The 20,931-nt window shown below is 36.3% G+C and overlaps 1 protein-coding gene across 3 annotated transcripts in view; it reads right to left on the bottom strand.

The window, feature by feature from the left end:
• The window catches only part of ZNF451 (zinc finger protein 451), an 80,956-nt gene that overhangs the window by 56,501 nt on the left and 3,524 nt on the right, over positions 1-20,931 (bottom strand). For 2 of the 3 annotated variants that reach the window (XM_037519907.2, XM_037519908.2), the window contains one exon: positions 15,337-15,417. In XM_037519907.2, coding sequence (XP_037375804.1) covers positions 15,337-15,417 — 81 coding nt within the window. Of the gene's footprint in view, positions 1-1,591; positions 13,819-15,336; positions 15,418-20,931 lie in introns of those variants that run through there. The other variant, XM_037519909.2, reaches the window with a different exon arrangement.

The raw sequence follows: 20,931 nt of genomic DNA, 5'->3' as shown, positions 1-20,931 counted from the left end.
TTGGATCTTTCCTAAGATACAGGATTTTAGAAACATAAAACTCAAGCTATAAGTGGAATTGGCTCTCAATGATAATGAATTTAAAGTTTCATTTCGAATGTCAGCAGTTACAGGATCACCCTGGACTAATTTCTGTATTAAATTCTCTTAAAGAATAATACTGAAAAGTCCATAATGATAGCAAACAATCAGCAAGAAAATGCTATGCACTCAGTTATTTAGGGGGAGCAGCATAGCAAAGTCTATTTTATATACGAGGGAGGGGAGCGTCTGTACTTAGATTTCTCTCTGCATCAATTTTTCTTCCGACCCTCTCCTTTCTTATAGAGGAAGTTGTGTAGGTCTTAAAACTAAGGACGAGCCTCCCTGGTGGCGCAAGGGGTTAAGACGCAACCTATGAAGCTGTCCACAGCCTCTGCAACACAAGTTCAGTCCCTGGCTGTCCAGGGAGCAACCCACATGGCGCAGCAGACCTCTCCTGACTCGCCCACTGCTCCCCTCAGCAGTGTACTTTGGTCAATCTGCCTGTTCTGTTCCCCACTCTGTCTCTGGTGAATCCTCTCTCCCTCCCCACCTCTTGCCTCCCCACCTCATCCCAGTTCTTGTACGCATAAATAAATAAATCTTAAAAAAAAAAAACAACAACACTAAGGAAAATGTCAAGCCAGAAACAGTATAAAAAGGCCAGTTCTGTTTTCATCAGCAGGAATTTTTTTTTAACTAAAACAATAGTTTTTAAAATGGGTACCACAATTGTGGTTACACAGTCTAACACACCAAAAAAAAAAAAAAAAAAAAAAAAAAAAAAAATCTGTGGATGATCAGCAGTTAGGTTATAAATATGGGTAACAATGGGTACAGGAAGAAAAGCTGTTCCAGAACCTCAGGAGCCAGATATTACGGCCTTCTTCCTGTGATGTTCTACTCATTCTGGCCAGTGAATTCTTATATTATCAAGTATATCTTTTTACATTTTTATTTAAAACTTTTAAGTAAAACTATATAAAGCAAATTTGAGTGTCCTAAAAATGACACTGATTAGGAATACTGGTTAAATCTGAGCACACAAACCATGTAAGTATATAATGTGAAAGCAAGAGAAAGTCTTTTGTTCTAGAGAACAATTTTTATCTTTTAATGTAATGTAGTGGAGTTATAGCAATTTTTTCAAGTCTGAAAATAGGGTACAACCTGGATAGGAAAAGAAGAGGGCTTGCTTGAATTACATAAAATCTGGAATAGTGGGATTCAGTGGGTGAAACTAATGGAAAAGGAAAACCAGATAGATTCTTTTGTAAAATAAGAGCATTTTTGGAATTTAACTAGTATCAGTGGTCACCCTCATTTAAGAGGACACTATTTCAAGCTACTGAAGGTAGCTTGAAATTTAACCCTGTGAAAAACTAGCTGCACTGTTCTGATTTTTCTTTTTATTACAGACTTAATATCTACTTCAAACTTGAAATTAGTTCAGTTGAACTTGAAACCAGTTCCACGAAATATCAAATCACATTCAGTAAGAATTTCACTTATATGAAATTTACCCCAAAGTAATTAATACTTTCATTTACTAATCAAGTTAAATGAGCTAGTCAAGATTTCCTGGAAAGTTAAAATTTCTAACACTGCTGTGAAAGTGATCTGCTATGTGAACCATAAAGGATACAAAACCGTGAAATAGACAAATTAATGATGACAAAATCCCACTAATGAACAAAGTTATAATCTGTATATATTAGTGTCTTTTTCTCTATCACTTACATTAAGTGAAAATGATTCCATTTTTATATAAATAGGTAAGTAAAATCTAGGCTATAAATAAAAGTTGTGTTGAGTTTTTTCCTTATCTACAGTTTCTAATTTTTCATCTTCAGTGTAACTAATAAAAACTATTAATGAAATTTCTGTTATTAGTGACCAAGACTGTACAGGTGGAAAGTATTACTGATCTCACTGTTATGTATGAGACTGTAATTTAGGTTACTGATTTATAACATAAAAATGTGTAACATCTATCTTTCACAAACACAGGAAATTTATATCTAGATGGAACATACTCTATTAGTAAATTTTATTTAACTCTCCTCCCCCAGATTTTTGTTTCTAGCAGTATTATGAGAGTATTATACTATTTTCCAAAGCTGATAAAAATAGTTATGAACAAGAATTAGGGTAAGTCATTTCCAGGTCAATAGCCTAATGGTTGCTGGGAAGTAACTTTTAGTTTTGATGTCAAGCACCATTATCACTTTAACGCTAACACATACTTTAAAATTTGTTTTTCTTTAATTACATGTGCTTTTTAAAAAATCCCATAGCACTAAGTACAGATTTATATTCTGAAATAAAGTTAAAACATTAAAAGTAGTTAAGGGCCTCCCCCATGGCGCAATGGGTTGAGCACAGCGCTGTGAAGCTGTCCACAGCCTATGAGGGGCCGTTTCGATTCCCGCCCGGCCCAGGCAGATTCCCACATGGCCCGGCAGACCTCTCCTGTCTCGCCCGCTGCTCCCCTCAGCAGTGTGTATTTTGGTCCTTCTGCCTGTTCTGCTCCCTGCTCTGTCTCTGGTGGATTCTCTCACCCTCCCACACCTCTGGCCTGTACCCCAGTGCTTGTATAAATAAATCTTTAAAAAAAAGTCAAATTAATGGTGATATTTAAAAAATACTCAATATTTAATAAATTAAAAAGGAGGACCTTTCTGGTGGCGCAGTGGTTAAATTCTCAGCACTATCAAGTTATCCCCAGCCAGAGAGCTAACCCACATGGCACAGGAGACCTCTCCTGTCTTGCCCTTAGCCGTATATTTCAGTGGGTCTGCCTATTCTGCTCTCTACTCTGTCCCTGGTGAATCCTCTCACCCACCCTTCTCTGGCTTATACCCCTGTTCTTAATGCATAAATAAATCTCTAAAAAAAATTTACTAGAACCTGAATTTCTGTGTCAGATAAACGCATACTTAAATGACTTCACAGGAGAACTTTTAAAATTCATCTCCAAATGCCTCTTTTTGGAACCGTTTACTCTCAGTCAAGTATCATGGTTTAGGAGGGTAAGAGTCATAGGATTGCCAATTAACTGACTTCATTATTGAATGCATTTTTTAAGAAGGTAGTACCACAAATAAATTTTTCAATTAAATATAGGCAGCTTTCACTTTTTATTCATTTGCTAATCTAAAAGTTGAGTATTGAGGTCACTTCTTACTGCCGTAACTATCTAAACCAATTTTCGAGATATAGTTGCCAAGATGAAGTTTAAAAAAATGTAGAAATGAAGCAAGAATTCTGCTTTTTGTAAAGCATTGTCTTTGAAAAACAGGGTTTGCTTCAAAAGTTAATATTTTACAATAGCCTGTGGCTTATATCACTGTGGCTTCTTTATAAACAAAGATTAACACTTTAAAATCATTACTAATCTCTAAAATGCATTTTAATACTTAACTAAAAGTTCCCATTAGGCATTTTCTACGTTACTTTTTTAATGGAAATACTAATATAGTCACTGGACATCTCTCCAAAATGGAGTAATTCAGTGACATGTAGTATACAGTGATATAATCTAGGAGAAAGCATTCTGTAAAAATAGTTATCCAGAAGTTAACATGACAACCCAGGTCCCTGACTGTCCAAAGGCACTTTTTGGCTACTGAGAAAAGTCAGCAATAAGTAATAAAATTTGTGGGAGGTAGAGAGTAAAGCATAGGGAGGGGGGATAAATATAGACCAAACCAAGGTAAAATTTATTGTTATATGTCTTCCTGAATGCCAGCAAGCCTTGATTACTCAGAGTGGTACCAAATGAAGAATGACCATTCCTTTCCTCTTTATCTTCTATATAAGGGACTCAAGGTTCAAAGAAATCTCAGAGGTAACCAAAAGTTATTTCCTTCTGAGAGCCTGATTTGAACAGAATTCATTAAACTGCATTCATTACTTCATACAAAATCAAGTTTAGAAGTCTGTTTATCACTTCCCAATTAAGGGTTTGGTCCATAGTTTGCATGAATTTGCACTCCCAGAAGTTGTTTACCAGGTGCTTCTTTGGCACAACTTGTAACTCAAATCATACCCCAAATAACATTTTGAAAAGCAACAATTTTCTCAAGAATTTTGTATTCAAATACAGATAGAGCAGAAGAGATAAACACGGCAAAGCAGTACGATATTTATTTACCATCTCTAGCAGCAAAGCATTGGAACCAGGAAACAACCCTTTTGTACAAAGCAATCTCCTTCCCACCCCCAACTAGTTATTGTTTACAATTACAAAGTACACAGAACATGTCTTATATGAACAAATTTAAAAACATACATACAGCTACATCCCATTCCATAAAGTATTTTACTCATTTAAGAAGGCTAGTACCACCAAACCTGTGAAATACAATTCTTCTTGCATTGTCTTTTGGGTAAATTGCCAATATTATTTATAAAATCTCCTAGGGAAAATGTCTTTGATTCAACACAGGGAGAATATATGTATTTATATTCAGTACCACCACACAGTTATTAAAAACCTACCAATGTGGAACTTAAAAGAAGTTTCAAATATCTCTGAAAGTGAAATTGTGACTTCCTAGGCCTTAGTGCCATTGTTCTATCTCTGGTACAGAAAGAAAAAGGATGAATTAAGGAGACAGAGAAGGTTAAAGTGGCAACAGCAAGAAAGAACTCAAACCAGAGGTAAAAACAAACAGAAACTAAATGTGGTTTGGGTGCTGCTGGAGGTACAACTGGTACAAGATTCACAGGTCTTCACATCATCTCCAAACTTCAATGAAACATCTTTTAAAATATCTCTATTTTCCCCAAGTCATAAGCCAAATTATCTGTAAGCCAAGGGGAAAGTAGCCAAACTTAGCTACACTGAGCACACACTGCTAAAAAGTTGTCCTGAAGTAGGCAACTGTATACACAAAATGGGATGTCACACTCCTGTTAAAGGTAAAGGTGTACATCAATGAGAGCATCCCTTTGGTTCAGTTTGGGGAAAACAGAATTGTTATAGCTGTCCATAGTGGACCATGGTACTCAAACTTGGTATCCTTTGAATAGGTAGGAACCAATACATTTTCATGGATAATCCTCCTTCAAACACCTCGAATTCTATACCCATAAAAGGTGTTCCTTACCAATTCTAAAGCCAGACACATGTTCCCCCACATCTCTGCACACACAGATTTCCTTCATCTGAGTGCCTGGTTCCTGTTTCTACCAATCCAACTCTTTCCTAATCATGCTCCCAACCTCATCTCAAGCATTTGATAAGAAAAGCTTACCTGACCCCTCCTCTAGATGACTCCCTTTTATTCCAACTCATCTCAGGCATTCCTCCAAACAGGACAAGTATATTGTACTGGTATTTCTTTCTTTTCTTAAGAGACTATACTATCTCCTATTATCGCCCAGTATCCCCAGATCTTCCTCAATGCCTGCCTACACAAAACAAGTATTTAAAAAGATGTCTGATAAATGAAAGATTACTTTCAACATAGACACAAAATGACAAAATACCATCAAAAATCGTATACACTTACCTATATACCCTAGCTTTTCATTCTACATTCTAAAATTTCTTTCTTGTTTATTATAAGCATTTCTTAGCTTGCACTTGAGAAATTATTTTACTTTAATGTCTTTTAATGACTTACATCATTGATGGGGTTGCAATATAGCTTAATAGGCTCAGCCTTAAGAAATGTAAACAAGGGGAACAATCTGGTAACATAAAATGAATTATTACATGCTATTAAATACACCTTAAAATGTATATGTATTTATATTCAGTACCACCACACAGTTACAAAAAACCTACCAATGTGGATAGAAACAGCACAACTATTAAAGAAAGAAATCTATAGTTTTTGAATTTTCAAAATACTTCCAGACACTACTTCATTTGAGATTAAGAAAACTGAGACTCAGAGAGTATGTGACTTGCTAACACTTAGATCAAGGTCTTTGGAATTCAAATACCATGTGCTTTGCATCATTCTACCTACCTTCCATTAAACCAATTCCTAAAGACACCAGCAAAGAAAAAATTTAAACTGTATATCTAAAAGAAAATGGCATGACAAACAAAAAGGTAGAACAAGGAAAATTCTACCATTCATAAGAACCGTAACTAAACAGATCAGTGCTGAAAATGAATGGATGTATGGAATGAATACAAATAAGCAATATATGAAACAGAAGCCTATGACTATACATCAAGATTTATCTTAGTTCAGCACAGTGAAATAACCCAGAATTAGTTAATACATCAAGTACTAATGGATGAAAGTATAGTCATAAACACAATGTTCAGGGAAGAAAAAGATTAGTGAATGTCATGTTAGTTTATCAGAGAGGTAAAGTCTATATTCAATGCTCAATTCTACCACAAACAAGTTGCTTAATGTTAATGTTTCATTTCCTCATCTGTAAAGTTAAGGGGGAATTTCTGCCTCAGAGTACCTTGCATATTCACTAGCACAGAGCCTAATGAATAAGCTCTATAAATGTAGGTTCCAATACTTCCTTCCCAGAGGTCATTAAGACCCAAGACTATCAAGGTGCTTCCAAGATCTGTCAAAATATATTTTGGCTGAAAGTAAAACAGAAACGGTTGTAAGCTATTAAATAAAGACTACTATTCATACAACTTTGTGCTAAGAATCTGATGAGACCACAAATTAACTATAGTCTACCCAAGGCAGAAATGTAATTGTGTTTATAAAAATGGAACTGAATATTTTTAACTGTTTACTGACTTGAAAAAGTGTCTTTTTGTTCCTACCATCTACAACAGTGTCTCAATGAAAAGCAAATACAAAAAGGAACCACAAACATGATAAATTTCAAACAATACTACATTATAAATCAAGGTAGTGTGAAATAACCATCATAAGAATGGGAATTAGCAAGAGGTCTAACAGTAGCCCTTAAAATTGAATGCTGTGATAGTGTCATTCTTGCAGGTAATAAAGAAAACAAAAGCATATGATCAACCATAGAAAATAAACAGCACATGAAAATTAGTCTTAGAAAGGGACTGCTAATTGAAACTTGTAACACAATAACACTTAAAGCATTTAAAGTCAAAGGAGAATTTTTTTTAAATATCACCAGATATAAACCATTTACTTTTACTTCTACCAAGGAATATACTCTGGAATATCACAAAACTCACTGTTATTTTGAGAGACCACCAAATTCTAAAAGAAAGTACAAACAACCTGAGAACACTTATTGAATTCTTGACAAGGCATCAGAAAATCCAAGAGACCATTTGAAATAGACAGTTACCTCAACAAAATATTAGTATAAAGCCCTTAAGACCTAGAGAAAACTGTTAACTTTAAGATACAGTATATGTCAGAGCTATAAGTTCATGGTGATGGGCTTGAAATTTTTATGAAAAGAGATGCAATTAACTATAAACTCTATGTAATAATACACTTCTGTAAAGAATATGTAGAAATAAGAAAATACTGTCATTAAACAATGGCCAGGAAATAATGAGATTGGATTGCTACTTTTTCAAAAAGAACATATAAGAGAAAACTAGAAAACCTCTTATAATAATGCTAAAGGCATTGTATTTAAATATACAAAGCCATTATCAAAATCCTGGCTGGTATATACAGGTAGAATAAAAATATTATCTACATCAAAGAGATTAAGGGAAAATCAGACATCCTTCTAAAGAGGTGTTACATAAAGGGGAAAAAAGATCAGTTATAAAGAATGAAATAACTGATATGCAAACATCAGAAAGACGTAATTGGATTGTGATCACTTTTAGATACCTCTCACCAGAAGCAAACTTAAATTTCAGTATTAAGATATATCTCAATGGTACCAAACACTACTATAAAAAGTTTTCATTACTATAAAGTCAAGCAAATGAAAAGACAAGGTGGCCCAAAAAATACCCTACTAATCAATAAGGTAAAAAGGTCTAATAAAATAATACTCTCATCATTCATCCACCAAATTCCATAAAAGAATATTTTAATGGCTTACAAAACTCCTTATATCTGGAAAAATAACATTTGCACCCAAATAGTGATTTACTGGTAAGTTTTGTCTATTTCATATGAAAAATGAAAGACTGGTTTCTGTATCAACTAATAAAAAACTACATTGAATGGATCTGCCAACTCAATGATCTGCATATGATGCAATCAGGTATCATAATTATTAAATTAGCTTCTAACAATAAGAAAATAAAGCTAAGTTCCCAAAGATGAAGCAACCTAAAGAGTGCAAGTCTGGGGCAAAATGTGCCTCACATTAAAAAAAAAAAGTTTTCAGTTATTGCAATTTTTAAACTAGTTCTACAAAGATCTAATCCATAATATCTAACCTTCATCAGAATCCCAATTATATCAAGAACACTGAATGTGACATTTAACCCTGTTCCTCTAAATTAGTATCCAATTTTTTAGCTAGAACGAATTCTGAATTGTGTCTGTTACAACCTCCTTGTTTACAGTACCTGAGAGGTTATCCTGGGTGTAGTGGGCCCTTAAGAACATTATCAATCAGGTCACTTAGGTATCAGTCAGTAAATTATTAGTAATAGTACTAACATAAAGTACTAAACAGTATCCAAGTAGCCTGAAAGTTTATGCTTCCCTCAAAATATTATTTAAGAGCTAAGTAAATAAATGAATTGTACTGATCAAAAAGCTGCCACAGAATAAAAAAAAAATTAAAATGCAATTACACAGATAATGAAGCTGTCACACAGTCTGAAAAAAAAAAAAGATACAAGTGTCACCAAATTTACTGCTTTGAGTATTTTTGTTTGTTCTTAGCAGGTAAACACATTCACTTATCAAATATAAGTGGTGTTACCACAGCTAAGAAAAAGGTTACATATGGAGCAAAGATTACTTAATGCCCAGAAAAACTGAGCTAATCTCTAATAACTAAAAAGAACCTCTGCGAGATTACTTAAATAAAGGGGGAGGGGCATACTCTACAACCTTCTGAAATGGATCAACAGTGCTATAAAGAAAAAGTAACTTTCAGAAGGAGAGTACATTTAGATAGTGCAATTGTACAGATGAAAACACTACAAAATTAAAAATCACTGTACAGAATTAACATAAATATCACCAGCAACATGTCAGACATCAAAATGTTAAGTTTTAAACAATAGTATGAAATTTAAAAAGGCACTTCATAAAAAATGGAAACAGTATTTCTCTATACACAGTTAACAAAAAAATCATATTGTCTCCACATATATCTTAAGTCTAGTCAAGAAATAACATCTTAAAGAAAAAGCATTAGAGGTATCCATTTTGAGAATACCGAATCAATAAACTTGTGATTATTTCAAGGCCGCCTAGAAAATCTAGAGGTATTTAAACATCAGAGGTTGGCCTAATGGAGAATTTTATCATAGGCTCTGCACATAGCAGGCACAACAGAAAACTTATCTAATTATGAGTTCCATAAGGTACTAGGGTTGTCTACTAGGTTGTCTCCCTAATCCCAGGCTCCATTTTTAGTTTTATAACACTATCATGATTCAAGTATGTCAGAGAAGAGTTTAAATGAAAAAAACAAACATGTTAAGAATACAGTTTTCTCCTGAAAATTAATCTATACCTAAAAACTGTTCCTACTCTACTGCATTCTGTCCCCATCCCTACTCAACTGCCAAATCCCTTCAGAAGTAACCTACTTGTTCATTTCTCAAAATCTTTTCACTTTTAGGAAAATTCTCTAGAGATGCTTGGAAAATATTGACTAGAGTGGCAATGTTACTCATGTTTCTTACTGAGCAACCTAAATAACACAAGAGAAAAATAACAGCACTGCTGCCTTATAAATATTTGAGAAGCTACATAACAATGTATATATAGCTAACACTATGGAACTGTAACTTATAAATGGTTATGAAAGCGATTATGATAACAAATTTGTTTCTGTAAAATCACAACTGAAAAGTTAAAAATGAGGTGTGTGTTAAACAAGTGGGTAACAAAGCAATTTTAGAAAATTAAATCTTCATACATCTATTTTGGTTTGATTTTTGAAAATAAGATTATCTCAAAAATCATGAAGTTTATGACACAGAATCTAACTCAGGAAGGAAAAGGAAGAAATGGAAAAGAGGTAACAGTTTGAAGTCTTAGTAAACTGGGAATACCTATAGGCAGTCATATAGAATAACTGCAAGGTCCCTCTCCAATGAGTTCCCTAGTGACTTATCCTTTCATAGCAGAAACTATAAGACCATGACAAGATCACATGAAACTACTTGACTAGCCTAACACATATGAACTGCAAAATCTTCACATGAATTCTTAGGCCCTTGTTTCTTTTCAGGTAGTTGATGCTTTTCTAGAATTCAATTTGATAGTTTTTAGAATACTGGCATGGATATATAAAAAAAGCAGAAGTAAAAAATAAAGGTAAATGTTAAGACATGACTTAAACTAGTTTAAGACTTAATCTACAAATAAGACAAACAAGATCCATCAGTACCCTGAAATTATCCAACAAAATAACTGCTTCCAAGTAGGCAAATCTGCGTTTTCAATCTCTACAGGACAAATAGGGAGAAAAAAGGTAGATAAAATGGATGCTGATTTTGATGGGAAGGGGGAGATGAGCTTCCAATAAAGGGCCCCAGGAAATATGTCAATCATCACTGTGCAAAAACGTGAACAAGAAACAGAAACCACATGAATGCCAAAACAGTTATATTCCACTAACAGTGACCCAAAATACTTTGATCAAGCAGATTTAAAAAAAGAAAAAAAAATGTAATGTTTGACAAACCAAGTAATCACAAAACTAAGTCTGTCAGTGTATTTTGGTTTTTGGCTGCCAAGCAGATAATACTAGGTGATATAATCAGACCCCCTTAAACTTGACACTTCCTCCATTTCTGAAGCCATGCTGCAAAGACATGATCTAAAGGCTCGTACACTGTACAGCCACTGTCAGGAGATTAAAAAGATACTACTGAACACATAATTGAGGTATCTGCTGCCAGTTCCAGTATGGTGAACTATTAATGGAACCAATCAGGAGCAAAAAGATAAGTCATTTCTCATGATAAAAGTTTGATTATATTAACCTAGAGTATGTCACTGAAGTCTTGATTTTATATTTTCAAGAAGTTAATGGATACCATCATTTAAAAAGACATCCAGGAACAGAACTGTGTGAGACGCTCTTTTTACCACATTCACAGTTATACTCTAAATCTTAAGGATTTCTCAATAACAACTAGACTGATAGCATCCTTCATTACAATAAGAGAATCAGATTGTCAGGCATGTTTGGAATTCTTGCTCTTTTAAGAGTTTATTTTTGCATGCCTGGATGGTGTAACATCCTTTGTAATGTGCCTATCAGTTTTTGTATTCAGTGTGATGAATCCTTAAGCTCAAAAGTTAACAGTTTAGAAGGTTAAGTTTAAGAAGTCGTCTTGGTCAAAGGCCCAGTATATCCTGAGACCACCCTGCTGGGTCTCACACCTGCTGATTATGTGACATTGTTAGGTCAAAGGTTTAAGGTTGATAACCATAAAGACTTCTTTCACATGTAGCTATGAGTGGTGATTGTTACGGTAGCCATCAGTTGATGAAGAGAGTTACTACTACATAAACACCCACAGAGACGGTCCAGGTAGTGAAGTCTTTTTCCAGCTGAAGTCCATAGAAAACCTGTGACGTATAGTCATCCCATTGAAGCAAGTAGATTTGGCAAAATCTGATTTGAATTCCAGTTTTTGACATAGAGCTTCAATGCTGTGCCTGAAGTCCATGGAACTTGAGAGTAGTATGGACTCTTGGTCTTGGACTCATTATAACATAGATTTTAACAGATTTTGTCACTGTTTGAAGATCTGACAAGCTGAAGCCTGAATAAAGCACTGATGACATGAAAAAGGATTTGCCTCTGGTATTAGTAAACAGAAATCTAGTAGTAGGTTTTTTTCCCGATTCAAAATCTGCTCGTCCTCAGTTTACCAGTAAGATTTTCCTGAGGAATAAATCTTTGCATTTTTCTTTAATTCACAAGATTTAGATTCCTGAGTACCCTCTTCTGGATTTAGTTTGGACCAAAATAATGGATAAATCTTTGTCTAAACCTACTTATATGTAAGCCTGTTTACTGTTACTTGGCCAATTAAGCACAAGTCTATTATATACTTTATTCCAAAAGTAGAATGCAAATGTCAGCAGTGATAATTCCACGTGTTCAGTTTTTGAGGTAATCCTACCTGTATGTCCTGTATGAGTGAGAAAGAGCAAGCAAAAGTTAGACTCTTGGATGGTTATACTGCTGAACATGAACGGGTTATTAATTCTTGTACCCATGGCGTTCTGGAGATTCTCCCTTTTTTCTATACCTGTAGGGGTGGTTTCGGGGTTTGTACCAATCTCCTTTAGAGTATCCTCTATAATGATAGTGCGCTTTCTGATCATGACTATAAAAGTATCGATGCTGGTTATAGTATTTGTTGTGGTCTTTATAGTCATTTTCCTTTATATTGTTTTCTTCTGCAACAACAGCATTCACATCTTGTCCAAAAAGGGAAGTACCATCAAAGGGCAAGTGTGAGATCTTCTCCTGCGTTTTTTTAGTGAGAGATGTAAGTCGGAGCCAAGCTTGCCTTCTGTAGTCTATTGCCATTGCCATAACTCTGACTACAGAGTCCATTATGTCCCTAGTAGTACAAAGCTGCCAAAGGCCTGCATCCATACCATCAGCTATTATACACCTTGCTCTTCCACGATCAAATTCTGGGTCATGGACCAGATCCTCCATGTCTTCCCAGAGTTTACGCTGATACTGAGTCATATAGGCCATGTAGCTAGCAGCTCGGGCTGCAATAGAAGCAGCATGATAGAACCTACAACCCATGACCTCCATTTCTTTTGAGGTAGAATCTAGAGGGGATGTTGTGCTGCCTCTTTTGCTGTGTTCTAATGCTTCTACAATGGGGCCCTCAGCTGGTGGATTTGGCTGGAAAGGAGAGGTGTCCTTGGCCACAGGATACACCCTATGTCCCATGAAGGAAGAAGGATGGCAATCAGCAGGATCTTTAAAAACTTCAGTGGTAGCAATTCTCAAAAGAGGATGCAATGGAGGAACCAAACGTTTCTTAGAGGCCACATAATCAGGTTTACCTTCACAAGATTCTGCTTCAGACTGCAATGTTACTCTCTTTATAACACCTCTTTGTTCCATTCTCTTCAAGAGACCTGTGAAACTAGATTGACTGGGGTCAGCTGGCTGCCCTTTGTCATCAGCTGAGGGGGATTTGCAGTCAGTTTCTTCTTCAACTGTGGATAAATTTTCTTCTTTGGAGGTAGAAATGTCCCAAGGAACTGATGAGTTCTCACTTGGTCTAGAATGATGAAATCTAAAACAACTCCTGGACTGAAGATCACGTATCACTCGGGACATCTCAGCCACTTGTGTCTGGAGATAGAGGATGGCATCCTGTCCATGCTGTGAAGCTGAAGACTCTACAGGTAAATCCTCCTTGACCTCCGAAGAGGTCAAAGATTCTTGGGGGACCAGAAGAGGAGATGAAGGCAGAGTCTGAAAAGTGTGTGATGGTTTAAGTGTCTCAGTCTCACAGATTTTAATATCTGAATTACTGTGATCACTTTTCTGGTTCTCCAATGGGTTCTCAACAGAAGGAGGTTGAGAAACTATTCTCTGTGGACTGTTGGTACAACTCCCAGAGGAGGAGCTGCTGTCTCCAATGAGAAGAGGAACACTGCAGCTAGAGCACATTTCTGGGCGATGATTCTCAGAGGATGGCACCTTAGACTCAGGCATTCTCTGGGTTATCCACATGAACAAGAAAACCAAGGAAGAAAAAAAATATGCTTTTTAATATATTAACTTTCAAGTGCAGAGATGCATGTCCAGTAAGTAGAACCCAATTTTAAAAATTATTATAATTAACAATGAAAGATGCAATCCACTACAGGTCTGCAAGGGGATTATAGAAGTCAAATCCTCAAGCTTCACTACCCCCAAAAAATGCCCAATAAGAACTACTGGAATTAATCTGGCACTCTATGAAAAAAGGTAAAAATTAGCCCAGTTCAAGTGGTGCCATCCTAGTCTGCTGTTTGGTACACCATGCTAGGATAAGAATAGGTGGTGAGCCTACTGGTGATGACAATTAAAATAAAAAATCCCATTTAATATATGTAAGTCAACAAGTGGAAGCTAATAATGCCAGAAAGAATTTGGGGTAAAGTTCCAATGAAAAGGAAAAAGATTTAAAAGGCCCCTAATTCAGAGTCATTTCTGAGCCCTTTAAAAAAATCTCCTATTCACTCTCTAGGAATAACAAAATTTTCCAATCATAAAGTCCTACTTTTTGGCTTATAGTTTTCAAGTTGACATACACTTTTATTACCTAATTTCATCCTCACAACAGCCCTGTGAGGTAGGTTATTATTCTTATTTGATAAGGATACTGAAGTTAAAAGACTATTAAATTTTTTCACAGGCACAGAATTAGTAGGCAATAAAACTTGAGACTAAACCCTAGGTAATTCTGACTGCAAATGCGAGTTTCAATCTCTTTTATCATATAATCAGAAGCTTTCTGGCACCCTGAGTAAGAACCATGACTCCTCTAATTCATCAACAGTATTCTGTTAACAGAAATTTGGGGTAAGACAAACGAAAGACAAGATTGTCACAAAAAGCTCGGCTAATATCGTTCTCAGATTGAGGGAAGTATTCGTTTAAGGGTCAAAGTAACAACCAATAAATCACAGCAAGAAGTAACTTCAAAAAAAATCACAGCAAGAAGTAACTTCAAAAAATGTAGTGGACGGAGGAAGTTCAAACGAATGATGACTAAAGTAATGTATCGCCTATAAACCATTCTCCACATTCCATTTTCTAAAGGATCTTGACAAATCCTTTTTTCCAAGATAAAACAAATTTTCTGGAATCACATGATTCTGGAAGAAAAGGATACAGTTCTATAGGGCACCTGAGGAAAGACAGCAAAGAAGGGACACAAGGAGCCAAAAAGCTTATAGTTTTTATTTCGTTTTCTTTTTATCAGATATTATCTTCAAGGCTTAGAAATTTCCTGTGTCATGTTATTCATTCGCATACTCACTGAAAGTAGAGGAATAAAACTGGAAGTAGATGTTCTGGGCAAAAGATTCCTTCAACTATTATGGCCAATTCCAACAACAAAAAAAAAAGGACATTATTTAAAGTGCTATAGCTCCTACGGACAATCATCATTAATTTAATAACTCTCTTTAGAAAATACCTCTTAAATGGCAGAAGTGAAGAAATGCAAATTAAATGTAAGATACTTACCTCACTGTGAGAGGTGCTAGGCTCTTCATCATCACTGCTGACTAGATCAATGTACTCAAGGACAGGTCTTAGTGGACCTTCCTATAAGAGAATTGAACAAATTAACAAGTTAAAAACAATCACTCAAACTAACATTTAATATAATCTTTTTTTTTTTATAGCACGGCAAAAATTCCTCTAAAGGAGAAGGCTTATGTTATGAGTGGCAGAAAATAATTGAAATGAATGCAAAGGAAAATTATTCAGAGTATAGTTGAGTCCTTACTTAACATTGTCAACTGGTTCTTCGAATCTGTGACTTTAACTAAAATGATGTATAATGAAAATTGCTCCTTCAATAACATTGCTTCACTGAAGGACAGAATGACTTTAAAAAAAATGACATTATTTGAGGGCCTGCTGTACGTGAGTAAGAAATGCTGACAAGATTGAAAGGAAGAGTCTAAACCACAGTAAAGTACTAGGACTGCTGATTCTCTGGGGGAAGGTAAATTAATACAGGAATAGTACATAAGGATGCAAGTTTTATGATCCAATGCTTTTCAGATGTCACAGATTACCAACTGTATATTGGATATCCAAGTTCCAAAACATGAAGTTACTTGACTAACAGCTTGACTCTCTCCCAGTCCCATAGATCAAACATCAAACCTGGTTCTTCCCCCCCCTTTTCTCCCATCCACAATGACTTCATCATAATCTAGGCAATGAACACTATGTTTAAAAACCTAGATTTTATTTATTAGACAAAAGGAAATGAACAAATGCTAAGATGAAAATAACGTAAGAGCTATGCTTTTAAAAAAGTAACCAAATTTAGACAGTACGGAAAGCAAAATAATTAAATCTGTCCAGACACATAACAATGCAGAACTACGAGAGTGGTAAAGCAAAGAGTGTTGCTGGGCTGTATACAGAAGAGAACACACAGGTTTTTTTTCAAATTGGCTATAAGAAACAAAAGTCCAACAAGTAGTTAAACTGATCCATAAGATTTCAAGCATGAGTGCTGGAAGCATACTAATGCCAGTAGTAAAATTTGGAATACAGGAATAGAAGTCTGATGTTCTTGGCCTCCCTGGTGGCACAGTAGGTTGAGTGCAGCACTGTGAAGCTGTCCGTAGCCTCTGCAGCGCAGGTTCAATTCCTGGCCAGCCAGGGAGATTCCCACATGGTGCGATAGACCTCTCCTGTCACACCCGCTGCTCCCCTGAGCAGTGCTTTCAGCCTGTCTGCCTGTCCTGCTCCCCACTCTCTGCTGAATCCTCTCACCCTCCTGTGCCTCTGGCCTGTACACCAGCTATTGTATAAATTAAAAAAAAAAAAATTTTAAAAAAAAAACCCAAAACGAAGTAGTCTGATGTTCTTTTGAGCATAATGATTTGATGTGCCAGATGTAGACAGAGGTACTTGGCAGACAACTAGAAATCTGGAAGACAGCATAATGCAGATGGTATGAACATAAGAGAAGTTAAAACATCTGGGAGTTGTTCCCCTACCTAGAAGGTCATTAAATTCTAGAACTACAATGAAACTATGATACTGCCAAGGAAGAAGGCAAAAAGGAGATTTAAAGAGGCTCTGCGGGAAATGGTAGTATTTTACAATTCAAGAAGAGCTAAGTAGGATCAGCAAAGAATCAGAAAGGCATAAATTCAAAGAAATTAAGGCAAATATCCATCAATGAAAAGTCATCTGCTAAACATAAACATTGGGGACCAAGAAAATGGCACTATATTTGGCAACAAGATTTTAAATGCCCATGAGAAAGCAACTTTCAAGAAAGTGGACAAAAGAAGCCAGGCTCTAAAAAATTAACTAGAAACTGAAGCCATAAAGGTCATAGTAAAAATTATCCTTAAAATAACAGAAAGTTGGGGCCTCCCTGGTGGCGCAGGTGGTTGAGCACCACACTGTGAGGCTGTCCACAGCCTCTGCAGTGCAGGTTCAGTCCCGGCCAGCCAATGAGAATCCCACAAGGCGGAGCAGACCTCTCCTGTCTCGCCCACTGTTCCCCTCAGCAGTGTATTTCATCAGTCTGCCTGTTCTGTTCCCCACTCTGTCTCCAATGAATCCTCTCACCCTCCCGCGCATCTTGTTCTTGTATAAAAATAAATAAAAATCTTAAAAAAAAAAAAAAGTTGAAAACAAGAGAAAAGAAAACTGTGAAGAATATAGGTGAGGGAAAGATTTCTTAGTGTGGACAAAATTGGCTACAAGCAAAACAAAGTGAAATATTCAGTAGAAAAACTAACAGAAAAAAGCTCTAAAGCCAGGAGGAGACAGAAGCTCAGATCTAATACTTTTATCCAAGTAGAAATTGTTATCCTTGAAGGTAGTGATCCAGTCACTAAGCTAAAACCAAAGAGCAAAACCTCTAGGCAGGAACGATGTAATAAAATAACTGCAATTTTTGATGAGCTATAAAAATGGAAGGGGAAAAAAAAAAAAGGAAAACAGGTATAGATATCCTCTGATGTATGGTCAACAGAGATGAATCCCTTATCTCAAGACTAAAACCTACCACTGGTAGTAAAATTATCAAAATCATATGGTCAGGGCCTCCCTGGTGGTGCAAGGGGTGGTGCTATGAAGCTGTCCACAGCCACCGCAGCACAAGTTCAATCCCCAGCCAGGGAACAATACACATGGCACAGCAGACCTCTCCCGTTGCCCGCTGCTCCCCTCCACAGTGTGTTTCAATCAGCCTGTTTTGCTCCCAACTCTCTCTGGTGAGAGTCATGTAATCCTCTCATGTAATCCTCTCACACTCTGGCCGCCCCCGTACCTCCGGCCTATACCCCAGTGCTTTTATGCATAAATAAATAAATCTTTAAAAAAAGAAAAGAAGATGCAGAAATAGATGAGAGAAGACCATGAGAAATTTACTACTGGGGTGAACATACAGACTGATGTGTAACCATTTTTGTACTACTAAATAAAGACAACTACATAGATTGAAACTAATTAAAAGGAAAGAATCAGGTGACCCAAAAATGAGAAAAAGCAGAAGCTATTTAGAATATTTATTCATTCACTCCAGAAATAATTACTGAATTACAAGTGACATAATAGTAGTAGAAGAATAAGACAATAAGTGATTGAGACTAAGAAAAAAAGGCAAGAGACTGAATGTAAGAATCAGGAAAGAGGAGTATCCTAAAGAATACTTATAAACAAATACTCTACATTTCAGCTAATTTTCACACTGGACATGGAAAATTTTACACCACAATGAGCTTAAGAAATTCAAACATTTTGGTACTCCACAAACTTAATTAATTGATTATCATTTGTCACTGAACCCTGTACAGGCAATGAGTTAACCTTTTTTTAAAAAAAGGTTTATTTATTTATGCACAGAATTGGGGTGTAGGCCAGAGGTGCGGGGGGAAGATGAGAGGATTCACCAGATACAGAGTGGAGAGCAGAACAGGCAGATCCACTAAAATGCACTGCTGAGGGGAGCAGCAGGTGAGACAGGAGAGGTCTGCTGCACCATTATGTGGTTTAGCTCCCTGGCTGGGATCAAAATCAGGGATCAAACTCAGGCAGCAGAGGTGATAGCACTGAGACTTAACCCCTAGGCCACCAGGGAGGTCCAACCTTTTAAGGTATATTATTTTACTTAATCCCCACAAAACTTTATAAAATAATTGAGTTACTACTATTACCCCATACAGCAAAGGAAAAAACCAAGTTAAGTACAACTGGTTCACTGAAACATGTAATTGTCTGTGTGGTCACTATTAGCTCTGGGTGTACATGCAATTTTTAAATCAAGGCTTATTACCTAAGTTTCTGAGATAAGATACTCTTAAGAGAAAGGACCACCTGCTATAGACCAAGCTCTGAATAACTCATAATATAGACCAAAAACTATGTCATTAATTCCCCCAAGAAGCTTTAGAATACAAATATCAAGAAAATGTTAACTTCTTATGTTTATAATAACTGTATATAACCTTATATATATGGTGCAGGTGGTGCACCAATTCAAAAGGTATTTATTTGTATTTGCTCTACCCACCAAGTAGCAAACTATCATTTTCATCCCAACACTAAAAACAAAATCAAAGAATTCTCTCAAAGCCACATTATCTAACGGTAGGAGCACAGTTACAAGCAAAACAGTTTAGGAACAGAGTTAAATGAATATTGCCAGTTTAAGAAGATCAATGAACTATAAAGCTTTCCTTCCAGTAATTAGAAAACTGATTCTCATTTAAAAAAAAAAAAAAAACCTACTGCCCACCAATTGGAAAGTGATGTAAATACACTAAAATAAAAAGTACTTATTTCAGTCTAAAACCAAGAATATGTATTTATGCACAGATGCAAAATCCCTATCTAAAACTTTAAATGTGGGGGTTTTCTCTATCTAGAGAAGTTAGGGGAAAGTTTACTTCTGTAGTCCTGACCTGTCCAGAAATTTCAAATGGTTCCCAACATTAAGTTCAAATTTAGTTCAAAATTCAAGATATAGTCCATTCTTCCTTCTCACTTATAAAAAAAATTCTTGTCTTGGACCTCCCCAGTGGCGCAGTAGGTTGAGTGCCGCACTGTGAAGCTGTCCGCAGCCTCCGCAGCACGGGTTCAATTCCCAGCCGGCCAGGGAGATTCCCACATGGCGCAGCAGACCTCTCCTGCCTCGCCCGCTTCTCCCCTCAGCAGTGTCTTCAGTCCTTTTGCCTGTTCTGCTCCCCGCACTGTAGCTGGTGAATCCTCTCACCCTCTTGCACCTCTGGCCTGTATCCCAGCTCTTGTACAAAAATAAATAAATCTTTAAAAAAAATTCTTGTCTTCCTGACAAGATTGTGTACATAATCCTCTCTGCTTTCCCATTTTAATGCCTTTCTTTTTTCCTTCTCAAAATGCTTTCCAGTCACTGAAAAATACTAAAGGTTACCTATACAAAAGAAATAGCCTGAAAGTCTTCCATCTTTTTTATAGTTCCATGTACCCTTTACAGAAAAATTTTCTATTGTAACTATTTACATAGTTCTCATCTCCTATCTCATTTACTGTATTGGAATATTCACATATGTGGGTAGGATGTAGTTCAAGTAATCTTTGTACATCAAAGGTTCATGACTTAGCATATTATGAGTTCCAAAAAAATTTTTTTTGCACAGAAGAACTGAGGTATAGGCCAGAGGTGTGGGGGTGAGAGAGTTCACCAGAGACATGGGGAGCAGAACAGGCAGATTTATTGAAATACACTGGCAAGGGGAGCAGCAGGTCAGACAGGAGGGGTCTGCTGCACCATATATGGGTTAGCTCCCTGGCCAGGGATTAAGCTCAGGCCTTAGTGGTGACAGTGCTGAGACTTCACTCCTAGGCCACCAGGGAGGCCTCAGTTCCAACATTTTTGCTGGAATTACAACCCAGAGACAGAGTCAAGATACCTATTTTGCCCTGGATCATCTCCTAGTGCAGCTGAAGTATCAGCCCTTAATCTATGTGTTCCTGAAGTTATGAAATTACATCTGATTTTCTTCACTATTTCCACATATTCAATAATTCTACATTATGCCAATCTTCTTGGCTGAAACCTAAATCTCTGCTGTTATCAAAATGATAGGTTGACTCAGC

The sequence above is a fragment of the Talpa occidentalis genome, unplaced genomic scaffold, assembly GCF_014898055.3.
Source record: "Talpa occidentalis isolate TD23 unplaced genomic scaffold, MPIMG_talOcc4v2.1 talOcc4.2, whole genome shotgun sequence".
Classification (NCBI taxonomy): Eukaryota; Metazoa; Chordata; class Mammalia; order Eulipotyphla; family Talpidae; genus Talpa; species Talpa occidentalis.
The sequence above is the reverse complement of the archived record's forward strand: the minus strand, read 5'-3'. Positions and strand labels throughout refer to the sequence as shown.